At 37.2% G+C, this 24,514-nt stretch overlaps 1 protein-coding gene across 11 annotated transcripts in view; it reads left to right on the top strand.

Moving 5' to 3' along the window:
• Positions 1–185: 185 nt before the first annotated feature.
• The window catches only part of ncor1 (nuclear receptor corepressor 1), a 67,836-nt gene continuing 43,507 nt past the window's right edge, over positions 186–24,514 (top strand). For all 11 annotated transcript variants that reach the window (XM_043240392.1, XM_043240405.1, XM_043240399.1 and 8 more), the window contains exons 1-14: positions 186–506; positions 5,106–5,313; positions 11,772–11,863; positions 12,254–12,455; positions 12,612–12,791; positions 13,815–13,928; positions 15,474–15,530; positions 15,624–15,676; positions 17,217–17,283; positions 19,172–19,344; positions 20,939–21,029; positions 21,740–21,918; positions 22,008–22,062; positions 22,263–22,364. In XM_043240392.1, the coding sequence (XP_043096327.1) occupies positions 5,206–5,313; positions 11,772–11,863; positions 12,254–12,455; positions 12,612–12,791; positions 13,815–13,928; positions 15,474–15,530; positions 15,624–15,676; positions 17,217–17,283; positions 19,172–19,344; positions 20,939–21,029; positions 21,740–21,918; positions 22,008–22,062; positions 22,263–22,364 (1,473 nt within the window). In that variant the 5' untranslated portion in view covers positions 186–506; positions 5,106–5,205. The remainder of the gene's footprint in view (positions 507–5,105; positions 5,314–11,771; positions 11,864–12,253; positions 12,456–12,611; positions 12,792–13,814; positions 13,929–15,473; positions 15,531–15,623; positions 15,677–17,216; positions 17,284–19,171; positions 19,345–20,938; positions 21,030–21,739; positions 21,919–22,007; positions 22,063–22,262; positions 22,365–24,514) is intronic.

Raw genomic sequence — 24,514 nt, 5'->3', positions numbered from 1 at the left:
TAGTTGAAATAATTTTAAAGGCGGAAGCAAATGTAAAACAATTATTAATACTGGAATCTGCTCTTTTCTAAAATATTATTTTTTATGAAACATTTATTTGCTACAATTCTGGTATAACAGTAATATACGGAGATTGAGGTTTGGGTGGGGTGAAGGCCGCCTGTGGGGAGAGTTTGAACGTCACACCGCTTCATCCTGTTTGCTTGAGAAAAACTCTTTCACTTCGTCTCCTCAGGTGCACCAGAGCTGCACAAAATGCAAGCCGCCGGGCATTCAGCAAGGAGAAACCGGTAGACTTGTGACGCATATTAATTTCTGACGCAGAATCATATAGAAAGCGACTGGACTTTATATCCACGACTCAGTGAGGACAAATAACTAGCCCGTGTTTGAAGTGTGTGTGTGAGTGCTCGCGCAGTCTCACTGCCGACGAATTACATTACCGCACGTTTGAACCGCACAGGCTCACCTTTCAGCGCTTATTGGGGTGTCCCTAAGGACATGAGGTGAGTGTATTATTTAATGCGAATATTTTGGCCGCTTTGTGGTGAATTACACGCAGGCTAGTGAGAGCTGAGCTCTTATGTTCAAGATGGCGACGCGGGTTTGAATGCAAAGGTGAAACATTCAGCTAACGGCGGTTTTCTGTTTTTCCCGTCCTATTCTGCACGATATATTAATTTAGATGCTCTCTTTTGGGTGAATTTGCATCTCTGTGTAGCCGAGGCATTTATGTTATGCATGTGGTTTCCGGTTAAATAGTTTTCCTCGTATGAACTAACAGTAGCTTTCTGGCTAACGCCATTAATGTGACTTCACACCACAGCCTGGAGTTTACAGAAAATCACCACTAATAAAGTCTGCTCTTTCACATAACAAATGGGCTGCTACTTCTCATACGTGTGGTATCCTTTTCTTGCATCTGTAACGTTAACGCGTGAAACGAGAAACCTGCTGCATGTACGTCAGTTATGATGTCTGGAAATTACTAATTAAAGTTTGTACTTGTGCACCTATACGATTCACAACTAACGGCCGTTATTTGCAACATTATCTATAAGGGAGTTATGTTGTAATCATCAACCTTAAAGATCACACATGTTATTTCACAAGGCATGCTTGAGGGAAAAAGTATCTGTTTGACAATTTTTAATACATTTTGTAGCTAAATATTCACATATTGCCCCGTCAGTTTAGCACCCTTATACAAACATAATGCATAAGAGCTAAACACAGTGGGTTCGTAATAGGGCAGACATATTAAAGGGAAAGTACCTTCCAGCATTTTAGTTCCAGCCGCCAACCCCTCATGACTGGTTAGTAGTACAGTGTGAAAGATGTTAAAGGTACTCTGATGAGATTCACTTCCCAACTTTTGTTGTTGGTGCGTGTCAACATCTGGCATGTCTAAATGCCAATTAGCATGCAGAAACCCCCGTGAACACGGTTTCAACACTTTTCAGACATGTTAATTAGGGTAGACGGTCATTAAAGCAGAAGTTCACAGTGAGCATGTGCATAACTGCATAGAAGAATAAAAAAAAGTTTCTGTCGTTGACACTTACAGCTCAGACTTTGTACTGTTCTCTTCAAGGTGACAGACATGGGTTGATTTGCCTTTAGTGTGGGTAAATTCATAGATGAATTCCAAAGCAATGCTGTTTGGTCGATTATAAAACACCTTTCTCTGTCTTGACCCTGCATAAGAACCCAGCTTTGTTTGGGGCACCGCTTGCAGCTTAATTAGGTTTGCCATCAGGAGAGATACAGTGTGCCTGTAAAGCGTGCCAGGCCTGTTTTTTTTCCCATTTCTCATTGCAGTTGGTTTTTATAAGCGTTGGCTAATGTGCTGGCTGAGGGACAGTGGAGTGGAACACGGGACGTGTAACTGTTGTGCTGCCGCGTATGAAGCCAAGCGTGGCACAGTTACACTAGCGAGCAAGCAAGCGCCGGAAAATACTCAGAGGCAAGCTGCCACGTTGACTCTAAGTTTCGGAGGGGTTTTGTTCCTATTGTGACTTTTTTAAATATCCTCTCACTCATCCATCTTGATAAAGTTGTTTGTTGTTGTTGTTTTTAAATGATCTGATTATCAGTTAACTGATTATTATGTTCAAGTGACATGGCTACACTTGGTTTGTTTTGCTGCAGAGCAGTGGCTGTGAAGGCTATTGTGGCGTATGTGGTGTTTGATACTCCAAATTTATATGAGATGCATAGATACAAAAACGTGTTAAAGGCAGCAAGAAATAGAAATTGTAGATTAATTATCTGATTTTAAATAATTCATACATGCATATGTTGTTTTTTTTCTATTTGTAGATGCAACATTTTATTAAAAATAAAATGTCAGATGCAAGATTTCTCCAACCATTTGGTCCCCTTCTCTTTTTTTCTTACAGTCGACTGCATGCAGACCTTAATACACTTTTAAAACTTTATTTTAAAGAATATGATATTAGCTTGTAATTGTAGAGGAAAAAACACTACTTAAGTTTTTTTTGTCTGAATTGCAATTTATGGGTGACCTATGCCTTTAAGGTTGGCCAGCAGAGAGACTCCCTCTGGGAGGGTTTGCCATTTAATGCTGATCTATGTTGATCCTCCTCTTCCCTAATGTAATCTTAACCATCTGAACTGATCTCAGATCATCGTTAAAGCACAAATGAATGTGGATCTTTCAGTTTTACTTTCTTTAAACGAATTTCTACCTTGCTTGACACGTCATGTTTAGAGATTCTATAGTTGTGTTGATGGGGCCAAATGATATCAGCGTGACAGATGTTTTTGACAAATCCTGGATTTTGCGGGATGTTTGAGTGTCGTGCTTTCTGTCTGCTCTCCCGTGCTGAATACATAGCTTTTTCCTAGTGTTTCAGTTTTTAATTTGTAAATGACTCTGTATTTGGTGAACACTACCTCTGTGCTAGTTTAGTGCTCTTTGTGAACATCTTTTGATTTGGCCTGAGACATATTTTGTGGGGAAGTGATGACATAAAGTTATATGCATAAATGGGAACACTAAGACGGAGGTGCATGTTGATGAAAGGATGACAAAAAGGTATAAAAGTGAAGTGTGGACATATCAAACAATGGGTCTGCTGTATCTCTTCATGATTAGGCTGTGTTCTTGCTCGGCCTCTGACAGATAAGCATTTGGAAGTGTGTATGGAAAATCCCATCCGCACACACTCTGGGTCGGGCTCCAGTCGTGGAGATTCCTGCTGACTGATTTGGATATGCAAACAAACTCACATGTTGGTAGGTAGGACAGAGGTCTTGAGTGTGTATTGAAGCATGACCCGTGATCTCTAAAAAGGCAAATAACTGCTCTTGACCTTTTGACCTGATATGAAAAGGTCTTTGTGAAACACACATTTATTTTGGGGATATACAAAAACTGCATGCTAGCTAACGGTTAAACAAAATGGTAATACATGCACATGTATGGTTCAGCGTTTGCTCTGAAGTTAATGCATTGCCTTAAATATAGAGTAAAGGAGTTTGAAAAGCACAGCTGTTAATGGGTTTACAGGTTTTCTGTGATGATGGAAAACTTGTGGATTGTTCTCCCAAAGCTTTTAGTGGTTTGCTGTAGCATCTTCTTTTCTTGCATTTTGCTGCTACGTGACGTGAGTCAGGAGAAGTGGACGCTGTCCAGTCGCAGATAGTACTAGCACTGAGCATAAGGTCAACAGGTGTCCTTTCACAAGACATTACATTGAGAAACAGTACTGACTCAAAATGAGCCGGTCGGTTGTTTCTGTGTCATTCAGTCTACTATACACTCTCATGATATGCTAATAATTACTTGGCTAAAGTTTTGAAGAAGTGTTTACTTGAGAAATCATTTTGGAACTAGACTAAATTCATAATTTTTTTTCCCCACTTTATTACATTATATTTGCGTGTATGTTTCGAAGCTACATTTAGGCCTACTTTGAATTCCTAACAATAATTAATAACATAATAATATAAGTATTTTAAAAAGTAGCCTGCTTATGTAAAAATGCTCAAAATAAATTTGATATGTTGAGATCGAAATGAATCAAATCATTGACATGATAATTGTGATCGAATTGAATCATGAAACCAGTGGAGATTCACACCCCACTGAAATCACAGCATCTGAAACTGAGCCTGAACCTCCGCAAACATCACTCATGCATTATTATGTGTGTAGTAAACAAAACTGTGTGTCTGTGCTATTTATTTACAGAGACAGGCAGAACATACAGGATTCATATTTAAATGGTATTTTTGCAGCTAAATATTTACAGTTACTAGTAAAATATCATGATTTGATTTAAGCGTAATGGCCTATTTTTAATCCATCCAAAATGTAATAAATTCCGTCATATACCAATTTATACATTAAATTCCTTATGACTGGATTCCTCAATTCCTTTCCGAGTTTTTCATATTGCGGAAATCATAGGTCCCTAGTTCTTCTGTGGACCGTAAATATCAGTGCAGTGCAAGTCAAAAACTGTTCTAGTCAGTCATAGAGGTTTTGAATGACATTATATATAATATTAAAATTTGAGTATTTTATGTTAAGAAATAATTCAAGTATTGTATTGAGTAATTGCTGTAAAATATAATGTTTTGAATAGTCACTGCATATTGTTGTTATTATTATTATTGTTATTATTATTATTAAGTGCTGTTATGGTCTTATGTTTCCTTCTGTTGTAAAGTACGTAAAGACGTTTTCTTGAAAACATTAAAAACAACAGCAGAAGTCATGGAGCAGTGAGCCATTCTTAAAAAGACAGATGCCACTTGATGAAGTCCTTTTCTTTGATGTGATCATTATAAATGTCATGGGCTTGATAAGAATCAAACTGTCTTTTGTTGGTTGTTTGTTGGAAGCTAGAACTTTTTCTGGAAATCAAGCAGGACATTTGCATAGCAATCCTGTGAAACAACGCATGTTGCGTCACTAGAAATGGCTGCCAACTGGTCACACATTGTGATCTGAGCCCTTTAAACGCTTGCTTGGTCATGGAAAGAGTTTCTACCCAAGACAGACTCATTCCTTTAGAATGTTAGACTCTTGAAATATTCTGATGTTTCCTCCTCTTTTTGTCTCTCTTCCTCAGGTGGTTTAGCAGCACAATCATGCCAAGGTTGAGCCCGTGATTGAGTAGCAGTGCTCCAGGCCCCGTCTGAGCCTCCAGCACCCCATCAGACAGCTGCAGCATGTCTAGTTCAGGCTTTCCCCCCAGCCAGGGGTCCTTCAGCAGCGAGCAGAGCCGCTACCCGCCTCACTCAGTCCAGTACACTTTCAGCTCCACACGCCACCCGTCTGTGAGTGCCACACACACACACCCCTACGCGCTCCACACATTACGCTGCCTACAAACCACAAAACGAGAATGCTGCTAAAGTAGAACTATATCCTTGTGACTTCGCTGTTGCTTTGCCTATCATATTTTGAACTTAATTTTGTGTGTATAGCACAGATCCCCAGCCACTAGACTAGAACCACCTATTCTTTATAACATAGCAGTCCTAAATAACTCTGTGATACTGCCTAAATACTGCTGTGTTTATAAACAGGAAAAGAGCCTAACATCCTCTGTTTAACCTGATATGTCAATACCTGGAGTAGGATGTTAGTACCAACAACCCATGTGCTTTAAACCCACATTAGTGCCTTTTTTTTCTCAGGTCAGTCTCCTCTCTAATAGTGAGATGCATTTGACAAATGGTTAGTTACTTCACACAGCTTAACTCCTTTCTTTTAACAGCCTGACCAACCCACTTAATTGTTCACCTCTGTATAGCGAGTGCTGTGTCATGGGGCGTTCACACGTACTAAAGTTTTATTGCTAGAGTAGATGTTGTTTTTTTTTTTATAGTAAGCATATCTGCTGCTAGATGAGCTCAAGTTATTAATGGGTACATGAACTTTGAATGGATTAGATTAGCAGTGTCATGAGCAGTTCAGTTCACCTGTTGAGTTGAATCTGATTCAGACCCCACTAAAAAAAGCTGTTTGTAATGCTGAATCAGACAATGTCGTTGCTTAATATACCAATTGTTATTATTAAACGTTAAATTATATTATAATGTTTACGCAAGGGATAGGCTAAGCTAACGTTTGCTAGCAATACACTACATGATTGTATTCATACAGTGTATTTACAGTATACATATTAGGCTTTTCATTAATGATTTGAACTTTTTTTTTGTCATGCATTAAGCTGAAAGATTTAATATAACTGTTCTTATCACTTTTTATTTTGTGTTTATTTTATGTATGTTTTTGTATATTTGTACTTCATTATTTCAAATTTTTAAACAAAATGGTTAGAATTGTTTTGACATGATATATTTGACTGAATTGTGGAGCTGAAATGTTAAATCATAAATAAATAAATTAGGCTTTTGATGATATTCACATTTTTTAAAAACTGCATTAAAATATAAAAAAATTTATCTAATGAAAGATAAATTAAAGATATATATATATCTTTAGGAAAGAAAGAAATAAAGGTTAGGAAAAGAAAGAAAGGTTAGGAAAGAAATCTTGTGCACTAGCTGAACATTTGTATTGTACTGCTGGGGGAAATGAATTTGTATTAGCAGCATGTTAATGTGCAAAACCACAGATGTATGCAGCCGGATATATATAAACATGAAAAAAAAAAAAAGATACCACAAAAAATGACTAACATCAATAATATGTTCCCAGAACTTGTAAATTCAATCCTATAATGTATTAATTCTTAAATGTGTTCCCTTGTTAAAATGAAATCTATGAAATGAAGTAGTACTAATTAGCAACAATTTAACTAAAGTGAGGGAACAGATGTATAACTTTTTTTTCCCCCTGCATGTCATGTCCAGGGCTTTGTAAAACCTTGTCCAACAAACTGTAACTGTAATGTTGAATTTGACGAGATAAAGACTGAAACTTGTGAGATAAAATATTTCCATATTAGCCCCTGTGCAGTGTGATCAGAAAGCAGGTTATGTGTGAAAGTATGTGTGATAACCTCAACTTTCAGTTCCAAAAACGGTAACTTTCAGGGTGTGCGAGTATAACCTGACGATATCTCTGAAGATAACCTCCTCTGGAGTAGGTTGTGTTTCAGGGTTGGCTTACTTCAGTGCTATCAGTGCATGCTTGCGGGCTCTTCTGATGTCAATCCATTAAAATATTCAATCGCAATTTAATTACAAGTCAGTCATGAGTTAACTCACAATTGATCACAATTTAATTTCACATGTTTAATTTCTGTTCAAAATGTACCTCAAGTCAATAGTTTTCAAGTTTGTAATACTCTAATTGACATGGGCATGGTCATATATGGATGCTTTATGCAACATACATTTGTTATGAAACCATAGTTAACAGGGCATGAAGGCTGGACATGTTACAAAGTTCACTTCTTCTGAACACGCAAAAGATGTCAATCTTCACAAAAATCCAGTTTTATAATTGAGCTGTCCTTTCAGATTGCCTACACGTAAGATAAAGACAATAGCTGTGCTGTGATTTGCTTATACTTGCATGTAAAATTAGAGAAGCATTATTGGCATATATAAATTATAAAACACTGATGTAATGTTTATTTTATTATATAGGTTTATATTTTATTATCATCGTTTATAATAAAGTAAGCAAGGTTTGGGTTGGTCAACTGAGAGTTCAGGGCTTAGCAGATGGTAAAATAACCTTGCTTTATAAAACACCCCCCAGTTATGTTTAATTTGTCAACAAAGCACTTGCGTAGACCATCATTTACCAAAAAATAGACTAACAATGCTCTCTGTAATCATTGGAGTGACCAGCCTGCAAAACAAAGCACAAAGCCGCATGTTGCTTAAGTTTATGGGCACTCTGCATGAATTGTTTTCATAGGCGCAATGTAACATTTGGCTGCTAACCAATTATTTATTTTGTAAACAAAGCTTTGTACTTCACTCGTGTCCTAATAATTATGTCAAAAACGATAATGTGCCAAAATGTGTTTTGATGTAGGACCATGGTGCTCCACCATCGCTGCTGTCATGCTAACTAGCATATCCCCAATTAAAAGGCAGTAATGAATGTAATATGACTTTCTATGCAATTTTGTTGGATTTTTTTTTACCAGTGAATTTGTTTTGGGGTAACTTGATTTATGAGGCGGAAGGATTTGTTCATGGCACCAGTACATTGTAGAGCAGTGATTTTTACATTTTAGCGATTCCTTTTGTCTCTTCTTATAGCCAACAATAGTGACTCTCAGGAGATAATGAAGATAATGATAATGAAGTGTTCCTAGGTACCTTCACTCCTATTGTTAGTGATTGCATCATGTTACGGCTAATTAGTAGAAAAGTGAATGCATTGCCAGCTCTCACTTATATCGAATGATGGGCAAACCTGTCTGTATAAAAAAAACTCTGTTAATTTTCTCTCTTTTCTTGTTCCTCAACATCCCTTTCTGTCTCAAATGAAAGGAGGCCAGAAATGGCTCAGCTTCAACGTTATGAATCAATTTGGTGATCACTGTAGAGGAGCAGAAATAAACAAACCCCAGCTGTTCTCTCTCTTCTCTGCACTTTTCTCTCTTTAATTCACATTACTTAATTATTTACACATTTCCTGTTTGCAGACATGAACATGGCCATGTTTGTTCTGGGGTTGTTAGCAGTTTAGAAGCGTCCCTAACACAGATGGTCATGAAGTGCGCTATGCATATGCTGGTATCATATTTTCATGTTGCAGTTAATTGCTAATGCTTTTATCACAGCATACAGTATTATCACAATATTACAATTTAGTTGCAAAAGCATGGTGTCATAATACAGCATAGCATGTTTAATACTTTTTTAACTTCTATCAAGAATATATATAACATTTTAAATACGCTAAAGCAATGCACAAAAATGTTTAAAAGATTAAAAGTTAAAAATTGTACACAGATTAATGCATCAATGTATCAAACTTTTCAGTGAACAAAGGCTACATTTGCTGCGGAACTTACTAATTACTAATACTAATTAGAAATGACCAAAGACCAATGAATGTTTAGAATAATTTTAAATTGGGAGTTTAAATAATTAACTAATGTTAAATAATGAAGTCCTAATGTAAAATGTGATGGAGTAATAAAGAATTTTAAAACAAATGGCTAAATATTAAAGTATCTGACGCTGTGAATGAACATCACCGCATATACAAAAAACTAAATGGATTTTTAAACAATTTAAATTAGAAAGTAGCGCCTGTTTCCATGGTAACGGCTGTGTTTGGGCCGTTCAGGGTCCTCTCCTGGCAGAGAGTGAATGTGTACTTTGATTCGGCACATCTCTCACGCGTTCTCATGCGCTTCTCATCCGTACTTGTTTACATCAGAGTGCAAATGCGTCTTTAACCCAGCTTCCAGCGCTGTTATGCATTTTTGTTGCCCACGATAATACCGTGCATATTCATTATCGTGCTATATCACAGTATCGAATACCGGCACATGTCTAGTGAGTGACTTCTAGAAGAAACCTGATGTCTGTCTATTTCCGTGAGGTGACCTCATTCCAGCAGATCTTGCGCTAATCCTGCTGTACCACAGCCAACTCAGACAACTGTGATTGCTTTGTCACGACTTAGCCATACAAAATCATGCTCCAGTATTTATTTTCTAACATTAAACAAACATAGTTGAGACAGACAACCTTGATGATAACGCACTTTTTTTTTTTAAGATGTGCTTGACCTGAGATTAGTCACAGTTCATTGTCGCAATTGTAGGAGCTATGCACAGCAGTGTTATTAATGACTGTAATTACAGAGAGTTACTATTGTGACTGCAGTCAGGGTATCTGTAGTTAAAAGCTATTTTCTTGGCTGATTCCGATTTTGAAAGTGTGAACCGATTCTGATTTTTAAACGTTGCAATTCCCCCATACTGGATAAAGTTACATATATTAACTTAAAATGTTAACTCTAACTTAAAGAACTCTCAAAATAAAGTGCTCTTTGACTAGAAAAAAGGATTGATTAAAATAATAATTACCTGAAAAGGAGTTGCTGTACTATTTAACAAAACAGATTTAGTTTCTTAAATTTCCATTTTTCACTAACCTTATTAAATGTCATCTTTTGTATTTAATACTTGCATTGTTTTTAATAAATTCATTTAGAATAAGACATTGTAGAGCTGTTAATGTTTAGATGAAATCAATATCAAACTCAATATCATTTTTCTGCAGCAGAAAACACAGAAACTGCATCTGAAGTGGCATTAGATGTATTTACACAGACCGATGAAGCTAACATGCCATAAATGGATTTGCACTACACACTTTTTAAATAATTTTATAAGATTAATGTTGAAAATACTTTTAAACATACAAATAAGAATTTAGAAAAAATGCAATGGTAGTTTTGAATATAAAAACCAGTAGGTGGTGGCAAATGACTGTTTAAATAAGCGAGAAGTCGTGGAAGAATGAACTGAAATTATGTAATTTTGAACAAGTTAAATTTGAGTTAGTTTTGGCAGTTCGAAACGGATCCCCGAAGCCAACTTTTTGGGAAGTTTGTTTATATTTATATTTATATACTATAGCTCAGCTATAAGAAAGACTTCAAAAATTCAGCTGAAGCAATCACATTCTACAAAGGCGTTAGTTGCAACTTTCCAAAGCCAATGAAAGGAACGAGCAAAGATTATAAGATAGCAAGTACCAAATACATGTTTCAAATAAATAGTACACAATACTGCTGCTACTGGTTGTGTTCTTCTTTCAAAGTGAAATGTAGACGGTAACTTATACAATAAATAAACTTATTGTTTCCTTCAAACTTAGATGTTTAAATGAATCTACACCCCACTTCCATCTGGGCTGACAGAAGGTTCGGAAGCAATATACCGTCGCTTTTCAAGCTTCTTTTTGCCCTCAAACAAAGAACGAAAAAATAACTTTATTTAAAGCATATTGGGGCCTTTTAATCCTTTATTCAACAAATGTGTCCAAATGAGGCAAGTGATACTGTCTTTATGAATGGGTTAATGAATCATTGACTCCATTCAAAAATGATTCATTCAGTAATGAAACACTGCTTTTCTGCTCTGAGCCACAAAACCGTTCTGCTGTGGTTTTAATTGGAACAAACATGAGGGGGAAAAATTCCAGGTTTAACTGTTTCACCCCTAAAGTGTGGCGTCTTCACAGTTTCCCCCACATATATATGATTATAACTAACCTAATTTAAACAGGAATCCTTAAGTCCAACTAGTCATTCTAAGAACCATTGACTGGTGAGTTTTAAATGTGCCACATTTAATAATGGAAATAATTCTTGAACTTGCTGTTGTTTTTCTTTTTTTTTGCCTAAAAATGCAATTAACTCTGAGAGTAAAACTGCTTCGTGACACGATTCACACATGGCAGCTTCGGTTGCTGAGCTGTTCTGGGTCCTGCTTTGCTGGTGTTTGTGGTTTTCTGAGGGTTTGATGATCACGTCTTCTATTGCAGTGATTGTGTTACAGACAGCTTTATGCCCGTGTTTTATGATGCCATGTTCTACTAGAATGTAAAACAGACTTGTGCTGTGTGTTCTGGACTGTCTGGGCAGGCCTTCTTGTCACAGTGCATTTTCTTTTTCTTTCTTTTTTTTTATCACTTTCGATCTTTCTCACATACATGCACACTATTTGTCTTTCTGCCCACATATCTTTAAAGGCGTCTGAGCCCTCATCTGTGAGGTTCCTGTGCTTTTGTTTTGCCCATTGCTTCCTATCTGATGTATGTGTCTGTGTTTTGTTCAGGAATTCCCGGTACCTGACTACCGTACCCCTCTGCAGGACCAGCAGCGCCGCAGGCCTTCGCTACTATCCGAATTCCACCCTGGGACTGAGAGGTGACACAACCTCCTCCTTAAACCCCACCTGCTTGAGAAATAACACTATGGTTCTAATTTATTTCTGTCCTGTTTTAAAGATGAAAATGACAGTATTTTCTTCCTTTAAATAAGAGTGTGTTTCTTCTTTTAAACCCCTGAGCTTTTCAACTTTTGAGTTTTTGTGTGTTTGACAGTTTTATTGTTGTAAGTGCTAATAAAGCCAAATCCCAGAGAAATACCGTTCTTAGTTGACAACATGCGTTTAGAATAGAAGTGCGTTATCTTGCCATTCACAAGTAATTGTTTTGAGATCAGTTAATAGTTGTAGCATTTAAAGTGTTTGTGCCATTTTTGAATAATACTGTTCGACGTTAAGGTTTTTTAATCATAAAAATTTCAACCTTGCAGGCCACCGGAGCGCAGACATGGTTATGAGCAACAGTTTCATGCTGTCCCAGCTCAGCAGGAGCAGGAGACTCTCGAGGCCAAGCGCCCCCGCATCGAGAATGTATCGGAAACGCACTTTCCACGAGCTCAACCCACTGGCATTGTACTGCCCCCTCCACAGACCATACAGGACAGCATTAAAATCACTGGAGACATCAAGAAGGTGTGTGTGTGTGTGTGTGTGTATGGATGTAAGAGATTAAAATACTGCCTCATTCCATAAATCAAAGCAGTATTTTATTATATTTTTTTTATGGTTATTTGAAGGCTTGTACTTATTTTTATACTCTCTATTTTTTTTCCTCATTTTCTGGGACAGGAAACCCAGTTTAGTGTGAAGGTGGAGGCCTCATCCCCAGGTGGAGTTCCACAGGTGGGTGAGGATGCAGACACATCGCCCTCCAAACTCTCCAAGGAGGAGCTGATTCAGAGCATGGACCGAGTTGACCGTGAGATTGCCAAGGTCGAGCAGCAGATTTTCAAACTGAAAAAGAAACAGGTGTGTAGCCTGACTAAACTCAGATGCATGAGAATAGGTCTCAAACACTGCTGCAGCTCAAGAATGAATTGTTTTAAGCTCTAAGCTATTTTTTATTTTGTAAATAAAGACATTGTGATGGTTTTAGGGGCTAGTTGTGTGAAAACTGACTATCACACACTGTCCCCGCTTATCCCAGGATTTAACCCCACGTCACAGGTAGTCTCCCTTACTGTGGTTATCACCACTTCAAGCAGACTGGGTATTTGTTCACTATTTTATCAGTAAGCCTTGTGAGAAATGTTGCCCTTCTGAAAGAAGTTTGTCCCTTTTTTTGCCAACTGTTCTTGGTCTTTGATGGCGATGCCAAATCCTTCAGGCTTGCATCATGATAAGCAGCAAGTGTACACGTTCATTTCTCACTCTCAGCATGCTGGTTGAAGGTGCTTTCCCTTCTGACCTGATGGTGAAAACGGGACCTCAAATCTGTTATCTTGCATTCTATACTACTGTCTATATTGTCTTTAAAAGATCTTTGTCTTTTACCTGTTTGTTCAGTCTTGTATAGGAAATTTAAAAGGTCTCACTTCAACAGAACCTTAAATTATGCACTGCGGTTTTTGATGGAAGGTCACAGGGGAAATTTGTTAACAAAATTTCTGTGAATGTAATATTACATCTCTGCACATCACTTTGATATCTGTTAGGAGGTTTTACTGTGTCTGTTGTAGTCATTCATCCCTATGATTAGCAGTGCTTGCTGAGGCAAGTATCGCTGTAATTATTGCTCATACTTTTAACCACCATCCCACACCATTTCTGCTAAAGACATGAAAGAGGTTTCAATTTGGGTGCCAAAAAGGTTTGTTTTTACTTTTCAAATCAACGTGCTTTGTGAGTCAACTTGTGAGCTGTCAAAATGGGTGAATTCTTCATGATTTCACGTTTATAAAACGTTCATTGTTGTTATTGTATGTGTCTGTGTTTATATGCTACTTTCAGACTGCAGGTTTAAGGTATATTGTCATGTTTGTTGTGTCTTAGCAACAACTGGAAGAGGAGGCAGCAAAGCCAGTAGAGCCAGAAAGGCCTGTGACACCTCCCCCTGTGGAACACAAACATCGCAGCATCGTCCAGATCATTTATGATGAAAACCGGGTATGAGCCCATTGACACCTGACGTTTATGTCTCACACTATTTACTATTTGCAAATCATCTTCAGTTGTTGTTAAAGTGTGCTTGGACTATTTATAGTGAGCAAATTGTTTCCCGAGAGTCTTTAATTTTTAGTTGTTTTTTATTTATTGACATTTTTTAGGGATGCATTGATTCGATGTGATCAGACAGGACCGATCCAAATCCGATATTGTGCATAATGTGTACAGTGTTCTATGTTATCGTTGAGCCCCACAAAAGGCACAAAAACATTATAAAGCACCATAAAGTTGTCGTGCACTATATTTCAATTGTTTTGAAGCTGTTTTATCGCTAATGAATATTTAAGTCATTGAGTTCACATAAACTCTTTTTTCAGCAGCGGCGTGTGTTCTCCATTCAGCATTCAAACTGCTCGTCGTGTTCAGTTACTACAGTCGAGGCGATTAAATTCAATAAAAGATTTTAAGCTGTCAAGAAAAATGCTTAATATAGCATCGCACAGATTTAATACGCTACGCATTGATATCTCTTCCCCTTTTTGATGCGGACTCGGAGGACTGTGCAACCTGAGCGCTGGGACTCCATGTTGATTCAAGCGTATCATTCTGTGCCCGGGATAAAACGGTCTGATGAAAAGAAATACAACATTGATGTAAAAAACAACAACAAAAAAAACAACTGAGCTGGTATCGGATTGGATCAGTATTGGCAGATACTCAAAATTTTCTGAATCGACTGTCGCATCCCTAATACAATTGTTGGCGAGTTTATTGAGATTATCTCTAAGAACATATTGCTTTAGGTAATAGACAAGGCAAAGTGTGAACTTTAAATTGTTCACAAGTTGGTAAGGTTCTTTGGTGTCTTTATGAAATGTCTGTAACATGTTACAGCTAGCTATCTAGATAACTGACTGCAAATCAAAACGGCTCGCTGTCTCAGGTATCCCATAACAAACTGGCTGACTTTGTTTTTATTTGCTTGTTTTGGAAGGAAAATTAGCTGAACACAATAACAGATGGGACAGTAGGTGAGAGAAGTGCCGATGCACAGATGGAGAAAGTGAAGCAAAATTATAGCACCCTGGTCTGGGAATATCACTGGACTTCCTGCTTTAATCAAGAAGCAGTTGCGCACACACAGAAAACACGCATATTTGGTACATGCTTGCAACGGTTACAAAAACAGATTGTAGATTTGAGTGTAAAGAATTGTGGGATTGTGTAATGGAGGCGTTTCCCAGACAGAACATTGCAGCTCAGGAAATGGTGATTTTTGGCATGTTTATTTTTACTCCCTTTCACCCTGGAGGAGAAAATGTTTTCCAAACAAGTGATAAAATGTTTGTCCTCGTAAGCTATTTTGTTTCTGCTGCTGAAACGCACAAAGCCTCACGCATTCTGTCTGTATCAAAGCTGGAAGTTAAGAAATGAGAGCAGAGTTTATTCGTTTAGCGTGGTGTGTCATGGTGGTGGGCAGACTACCTAACCACAAGCTTATACATCGGTCTCATTTACCAACGTTCTGTCTCTGTCGTGTCACAGAAAAAGGCAGAAGAAGCCCATAAGATACTGGAGGGGTTGGGGCCTAAAGTGGAGCTGGTGAGTCCTGTGCGATGTTCTTTACTGATGCAATATATTGTGTGAGTTTGTTCATCTAGCTAATCTGCAGCCATTTCCTCTATCTCTTCACAGCCTCTGTACAACCAGCCATCTGATACTAAAGTCTACCATGACAACATTAAGACGTGAGTATCAGCTCCCTGTAAGCTACCGATAAATAATACTAGTAGTGACTTTGACCGGACTAATCGGATGTGTGAGCAATGGAACGCACAGACTTGACGAGTACTTCAAATTTTGTTCTGTGTGACTTCAGACTTGTTGTTATGTTTTTCTAGGGATGCACAATATATCATTATTGGTTATAAGCCAATATTGGAAGTGGTTTTTTTTGTTGTTTAAAGGAATCCTTTGCTGTCTCTAAAAGCGGTACTAAAGCAATTATTTTTTGTGTAATTGCAAGTGCAATCTGTAATTAAATTTTTAAAATAAGGAATTATTACTATTACTATTACTATTTGTGGGTCCCATTTAGAGCAGTCTTAATATATCTTCACTATGTGATTGTTGTATAATTATTCAACAGACTCTGAAAATGGCCTGTGTTCCGTTGGAGTTTTGAATATAAGCCTCCAATGTTTTTTATTGTTTTATTTTATGTTAGCTTTCATGTCTAGCTGTCAGACACTTTCAAGCAGCAAACAGACGGTTGATGTGGCATGGTGTGTGCTGAGTCATTTAAATGAGGCAAACTTGCCAGCTAATCTTAGTGGGTTAAAGTGAAACGTCTGTGTGTACGTAGACGGGTCATGTCGGACAGTCTGTCAGTGTGTCGTGTCCGGTTGACTCAGACAGTCTTCCAGCCATTGGAGGGGGGGGGTGTATGGGAGGAGGACTACCATTAAACTACCATTTGAGAGAATTTTTTTTTAGTTAGATATTTTTTTTAGTTAGATAAAGAAAGATTTGCTTTTTAGTTAAATATTTTTAATGAAATGAATATTATTCAGCAAGGATATATTAAATTGATAAAAATTGGTATATTTATTACCCAAAAAACGTTTCTTAAGTACCAAATCATCATATTAGAATGACTTCTTAAGGATCACATGACACTAAAGACTTAAAGAATGACTACTCAAAACCTAGCTTTGCCATTAGAGAAATAAATTACATTTTAAAATTACAAATAGACATGTTATTTTGAAATTCTTTCAGACGCATTTAAAAACTTTACTGATTCCAAACTTGTAAAAGGTATATATATATTACTTTGCATTAAATTACTTTGACTGTTATAATAAGATGTCACACCTGGAATAAGAGCCATTAATATTAGATCATTCAGGTGCTTTTATCCAAAGCAAGAAAAACAAGTCATGTTAGGGAGACAGTAACAGGAAAAGTGCCACAAGAATTACACAGAGATGTAAAAGTCTGAGTCCCTATGGAACTGGGGATGAGAGAAAAGTAAAAGAGGAGAGAAGGTTTTTGAAGAGTAAGAAAGTAAGTAACTTGTGAATCAGTAGCTCATGGAATTGTATCTTGAGGCATTTTTTGAAAGTAGAGACTAGAGAGAATTCAGCTCTTCTGATGGAGTTGGCAGGCTGTATCCACGGTGCTTGTCTGTGAGCAGGTTATGCAGAAGTCTTGTTCATCGTGCAGCGTTTGGTGCTTTTTTTTGTTTGAGAGGGAATGTAAACCCACTGGTTTTTATTGCTGCAGGAATCAGATGATGAGGAAGAAACTGATCCTTTTTTTCAAGAGGAGGAACCATGCACGCAAACAGAGGGTAAGTGTCTCTCTCTCTCTCTTCTGTGCCGTGTCAGTGAGTGCTTGTTGAGTAAGTGCTCCTCCATCAGGTGAGGTGACTGAAGTTACAGAGGAGCTAGTGTATTTGTAGAAAAATCAAGAATTGAGTGAATGCACAAAACTGCAGGTGCACTTTCACACCATTTTATGTTGATGTTTTTGTAGACTTTTTTTTTAAAAATGGCCTTTGCTTACACATACGATCACATCTTCTTATGTGTACTCATTTCCAGATATTTTGCTAATGACTTCTCTAACTTCTCTAGATTTACATTGCTAGAAGAGGTTAGATGTCGTTTTCATGTTTCTTTTTAACAGTAGCCATACCTCTAAATCTTTGGCCTAACTACATTACAGTGAAGGAAAAATGTAAATACTCAAACAAGACATTTTGTCATCATCACGGTTTCGTTTTTTTGTCATAGTGCTCTGCAGACGTTCTGCTCCAGATAACCGCATATGACATTTTACATTTTCTAAAAGGCTGTTATGTCCCTTCACAATTTCATCTTTTTGTGCACTGTAAAAAATGTGTTGAGCTGTTTAGAGACCTCTAGATCACCCATGGTTATAAAGATTGGCCAATTCCTGTCCTTTTTCTTTTGAATGGGGATATTTTTTTTAACTTCTGTGCTAAAAATAATCTGCAAATAGCTGCAAGGAAGCATTGTTGTTGGTCCTTTTTTATTTTTATATAAATAGATTTGTTCTCAGGAAGGTATAGTTCAGTGCAGTTACTTCTTAGTAGACCGGGGTTGGTCAGACCTGCTGGACAAAGTACAGTCAGTGGTGACATGGCCAAAAGCCAAGATGAAGGGTAACTGTTTATAGAGGAAAAACAAGCAGTTTTTTGTTCTTTGTATAGTATAGTCTAGTATACCGTACTGTACAGACACAAGCACATTTGTCTCTCTGCGCAGGTCTTGTTTGAGACTCCGCTTGATCTTTGTTCTTGTTCAGTTTCTGGCTCGCTGTGTCTTTGTCTGTCTCTTTCTGTGTGTCCAGGGTCATATGTCACATTGACCGCGTTTACATGCGTTTTCTTAAGCCGATTATGCATAATAAGCCTTAAACTTGGTAAGCCATTTTCTTTTATCGGAGTAAGGTCATAAACCGCATAACCATAAACCAGTCGGAACAGGTAGGTTTGTTGTTTTTTTGGCCACTTACTTGGATTTCGCGTGGCATGTAAAAGCAATAACCTGCTTTCTGTCGGCTTATTGAAGTGCATATGTGTGATACATGACGAGAATGCATCATTAGTGCAGATATAAGTGCATCTAGGCAGTGCAAATATTTTGCAGTAAAGAAAGAAGGAAATGTATCACAAAAGCAGACTTTTTCATGAGAAAATTATACAAATGCTTTCGTCTTGGATAATATTGGCTGTAAGTGTAGTAGGGGTGTGTGTGTGTGTGTGTGTGTTACATATATATTAAAACCTATTAAAAACATCTATTTTGGTTCTGATTATCATGTTCATCACACTAAAATCATGCATTTTGAATCATACTAGTTTAAACTTCTGATATACGGTTTTCTGAGTGAATGCTTCCAAAGCACACAGACAGAAAGTGGCTGTTACAACATTCACACAAGTTTATGTTAAAAACACTCAAGTTATTTTTATCAAAGGTAAACACCTGGGGGAAAAATCATGCAGGAAAAAGGCTTGCTAAAACAGATTTTGGTTGGTAGATGCACTGTGGACCTGATTATAGCACTTAAAGGTCTATCTGTAAATCTGACTTTTCCAGGTTTTTAGTAAAAAAAACATTTTGTTAACTTGGATAATTAATCACTCAGTCACTGTCAAATGCTGGTTTGGTTTTATTTTGCAAAAATATCTTCTTTTTTTGTTACCATAGGAACAGAAAATTTGCCAGCGGTATGATGAGTTAATGACAGAGTGGGAGAAAAAAGTTGAGCGAATGGAAAACAACCCACGCCGTAAAGCTAAGGAGAGCCGCACACGTGAATACTACGAGAGGCAGTTTCCTGAGATCCGCAAACAGCGTGAGCAACAGGAACGCTTCCAGAGGTCGGTCAGCCCAGTTTCTATGATGACCCAATGAACTCTCTGTCATACACACACATTTAACAGTATTGCGTTTCCCTGACACAGTTGTGATGTAACATCTTGTGTAAACACTTGAGGCGCTGTGTTCTGTCCTGACACAACAGCTGGCCAATCAGCATTGAGAATCCAGTGGGTGCTAGGGTCAGGGGCCAATCTGTGATCGTTCCTGGTACAAGAGTTGCAGGGATTCCCTGAATTACAGGCAACTCTTTCTGGAACACCACTAAAGCAGAACAGAAGAACATCACATACCACTGACCTTGATTAACCAGAAACACAGACGCTGTTGTTTTTGCTGATAAAACAAAATCTTATCAAGCAAAGTGGCCCGTTTAAAGACTTGGATATATTTGTTATTGCACAAGACTTTGCCAGTGTTTGGTTTCTGCCTTTGGCTTCTTTACCTAAACAAAAGATGAAAATTGAAGAACTGACTGATTTGGAAATGATCAGTTTTTGGCTGCACTTTACTTAACTAAAATGCCAACAATTAAGTAATAATACCCATACTGTATACACAGAATTACAGTATTTAAGTAGGCTATTCATGCAAACATAATCTTTTATTTCTTAAGTGAACTATTGAGAAAAAAAATTCTGATGTGTAACATTACATGAGATTTGTGCATTACAATAATATAGGCCTCTGTTTAATTAATCTAAAATAAAAATAAAACAACAACTGACTGTCGTTGTTTTTTATCTTTTTTTTTATTAACAAAGATAAAATAACAAATGGCTATATTGTTATTATAAATATGTTAATAATATTAAGAAAGGAACTGTAATTTTGCTATGGAACCTTTAGAAAACTTCAAAATTTTTCGTCAGTTTTAAATGGCAGTACCTCATTTTTTTTCCAATTAATTTTTCCAGTTACAACAAATCACAGATGATTTTTGAAGGTATTTTAATAAAAAATATGAGGGAAAAAAACAACAACTAATTTTTGAAAATGTTTTCACTGTGACTTATTTTGCCAGCACAGGTCACAAATGTTTGTACTTTAGAGATAATCTGCTGTTCTTTTTCTTCAAAAAAAAAGTTCACATTTGAAAGTCATTAGCAAAGGTTAATGTCGTAAATCTGAATCAAAACTGATTCAGTTTTGGAAATCGTTTTACTTCTCAACCCTCTCCATCTCAGACCTTCTTGTTAGTTCTGGCAATTTGTGCTTTTCCCTAAATTAGTTTTTTTTTGTGCCCCTCATAAACGTTGCAGTCTGTAGTTCTTTTCATTCAGATCAAACCATCCAACTTCAGTGAGCACTGTTTGTCTGTCTTGATTGTTTAGACAAGCCAGAGTATGTAGCTATTGTTGCTGGAAGAGTCTCTAAACCAAAGAACTTCAGAGCTCCAGTGCTCATGAATAGACCCAGAGGAATCTTGCCAATAGCTGTAACCACTGCTTCAAAGGCTTTTTGTGGGAGAAGAAACAGGGTGGGACTCTGGTCTGGTAGCTTGCTTGGGAAAGTGCTGTTACATGGTACAAATACAACAAAGCCAGGAACAGACAAACTCTTTCTCTAACCACGCTTCATTGTTCCTGTCTTTAGGGTGGGCCAGAGGGGGACAGGCCTGTCTGCCACCATTGCCAGAAGTGAGCATGAGATATCCGAGATCATCGATGGCCTCTCTGAGCAGGAGGTAAACAACTGGTTAATATATCTGAAATCTGAGCCATATAGAAAAACTTCAGGAGGGTGGCAGTTAAACATAAACCCCTGCCTTCTCCCCTACATTAGACTTTATTATTTCCTGCCAGCCACTGCAGTCATTTTCCAAACACACGTTTTGCTTTGTTTGATGTCAGGCCTACCTGAACTCAAACCGCACTTAAAACTACACTTAAAACACTCATCCAAAGAGTAATGAATAACTAGCAGTAATGTGTAGATTTGCAGTTATAATTATTTTACAGGCAAGAAAACAACAGGTAATACAATTCTCATTGAGTATTTTACTTTACTATCATTACTGCGTTTACTGTTTTCTATCTTGCTTCAGAATTTAGCAGTTCTATAATGTTATAAGTATAGTTTGCAGTTTGACAAATAGCTTGTATAAAATCATGGATAAAAGCGTCTGCTAAATACGTAAAGGTAAAAGTATTAAATATTTGATGCCATTTACTTGGCAAGGTGGAATTTGGTTTTATTGGGAACTGGTAAAAAACATTCCTGGTCCTGGACGTTGTGTTGCAATCTGGAAGTGACTTTGAGTATTAGGAAGTTACAGGAAGTTTGTGTGCAATATGTATCAAATGGTCAGTGAATGGACTGTGGGTCGGAGGCTGAGACCAGAGTAATGTAAACAAGCACTTCAGAATCATCCTGGACATCTTTTGTCTCTCTCAGAACAATGAGAAACAGATGAGGCAGTTGTCCGTCATTCCTCCAATGATGTACGATTCCGAACAGCGGAGAGTGAAGTTTATCAACATGAACGGTCTGATGGATGACCCAATGAAGATCTACAAATCCCGCCAGTTTATGAATGTCTGGACCGAACACGAGAAGGAGATCTTCAGGGAAAAGTGTGTAACAGTGGCTTATTTTGGCACGTGAGTGAGTGAGTGTGAATGTACTGCAGGTTTTTCTCACCTTTGTCTCTTCTGTGACACAGGTTTGTGCAGCATCCAAAAAACTTTGGGCTCATCGCTTCATTTTTGGAGAGAAAGGTGCGTTTTTGTTTTTCCTTGCGTAGAATATGGTGGACTTCTGTCACACCCAGGATATTTGAACTAAAGCGCTATAACAGCTTTACTGACTCAGATAGCACCCCCCCACTTACAGACAGCATGTTTTCATTGCATTATAGTGTTTTCTTTACTAAATTAAACCCAAGTGATGCAGCTGTATTTATATTTTCTCTTTGCAGTGTGTGTCTGATTGTGTGCTCTACTATTATTTGACTAAGAAGAGTCAGAACTATAAAACTCTTGTCAGACGAAATTTTGGTAATCGCCGACGAAGAAATCAGGTATTTACTTTTTTTTTTTTTTTTCTCTCTCTTCACTTTTGCACTTTTCCTCTCAGTCTAAGCATAGATATGACAGTAAGCGCTGTTGCATATTTTGATAAAGTGTGTTATCCAGGTATTCTGTGGATACAGAAAAATTGTGCACAGTATACAAACTATTTGTGACCCTGGATCACAAACCCATAAGTATATTTGCAGCAAAAACATATTATATTATTTATTTATTTTTTTAAGTCGATTTTTGCACCATCAGATTCCAGATTTTCAAATAGTTGTATCTCGGCCAAATATTTCACATGATGTATAAATCTCAGTTTCCAAAAATTTACCCTTATGACTGGTTTTGTGGTACAGGGTCTCACACTTTGCAGGAATTGTAAGAGCAGTGTGAAAGTAAGCTACCAGGATTTTGAAGGATTTCTTTCTGGTTAATGTGGTGTCTAAATGATTGCATTTGGATTGACTTTGAACTCTATATTCTCATATATATTCCTGTTTCCAGTGTTGATGATGATAAGAAATGTTTCTTAAGCACCAAATTAAACACTTACTGAACAGTGATGACTGCTGAAAAGTCTGTTGCATCACAGAAAACTTTAAAATATACTAAAATAGAAAAGTTGTAATGAAAATGTGCAACTGTACTGTTTTTTGTATTTGTGATTAAATAAAGGCAGCCTTGGTGTGAGCACAAAATACTTCTTTTAAATATATGTAACATTTAGTGCTTACTTTAATACACTACTGTTCAAAAGTTTGGGGTCATAAAACTCCAAAAAAAGTTTTATCTTACTGAATACTGAATGCATATTGTCAACATTAACAGCTACAAACTAAATTAGTTGACATGTTTCAAGAACATTCATAGAAAAACAGCATTTTAAGTAGGTCATACTTATTTTTCTTCCCTAAAGCTTTTTTTGCACTGATAATGCAAAATTGCAAGCTATTGTGTAGGGGCTTAGTTGAACTTGCATTCATTCTTGTGATTGTAAACAAGCGGGACTGTTTTGAGATTCCCCCTAGTGTTCAGTATGCACTATTACAGCTTCTGCATCTCAGTCTGAGAAAGTGTGTGCTTTTAAATGGCTGTGTTTTGACTTTTTTTACGAGGGGGGTGTGTTTGAATCATGCTTAATGTGAGGTTATGCTTTTTCGTTTTTTATGAGAGGGTGTGTTTTGTGGTTGTTTTTGTACGCTGTTGACGATGTCTTATAAGAACTCAGAGCATGTGTGTGTGTGTGCACGCAGGTTATCAGGCAAAAATGCATCTGTGCTTTGAGAGTCTCTCTCTTGCTCTCTGATTTATGGAGGGCTGCACAGCTTTCCAGGAATCTGTTTTATCTGTTTGGCACAGCCGGGAGGCTCCATGCTGTTGTCAGGGACCACAGAGGGAAAAGAAGCGAACATGAGAGTTTAAACTCCAACTCTAAAGCTGTTGGAGCATAGTATCTGAGTCTTCTTATTTTCACATGCATACTTACTCAAACACAGTGTTTTAGGAGGAGGTAATCTGGCCGTGACACCCAAACAAGGTGGTATCTGATTGTTGATTTCAAGTAAACATGATATTGAAACCTCATTTATTATCGTAGTGTTCTTCCACCTTTTTTTGGTATGTCCTCTAGACAGTGCAGAGCTTGACATTTTATCCTCCATGGCCTAGTCAAAAAAAGTTTGTATTTGTTGTGAGCGGACTAATCCTCTGTTATGGAAGTATTGCTAATGCAATGTGTCATTTTAACTTCAATTCTATTATATAGAGCCCATCTAAATAAACTTATGGCCCTAATATCACATGTACTCGCATAGTAACTGGATGCGTATGTAACCACACTATAATGTATCGTATATATTGGTACATAGTACCAACTACACACATGTAACAGCCCACTAAATGGTACAAATACAAATGTGTAACAGGTACTTTTTGGTAATGAAAATTACAAATATGTAATGGGACTATCAGCATTTTTTTGGTAAAGAAAGTGTTGCACTTTTTATATTAAGAAAGCAATTCTTATGGATTGACCACGTAATTACACTGATGTTACAAAGCAGCAACCAGTAAGTTTGGCTTTACATATAAATTGTGGTTGGTGTCCAGAATGTTACACTTTATATTAAGTGAACAGTTCCTGAAAATTTAC

The sequence above is a fragment of the Puntigrus tetrazona genome, chromosome 5 (assembly GCF_018831695.1).
Source record: "Puntigrus tetrazona isolate hp1 chromosome 5, ASM1883169v1, whole genome shotgun sequence".
NCBI lineage: Eukaryota > Metazoa > Chordata > Actinopteri > Cypriniformes > Cyprinidae > Puntigrus > Puntigrus tetrazona.
The sequence above is the reverse complement of the archived record's forward strand: the minus strand, read 5'-3'. Positions and strand labels throughout refer to the sequence as shown.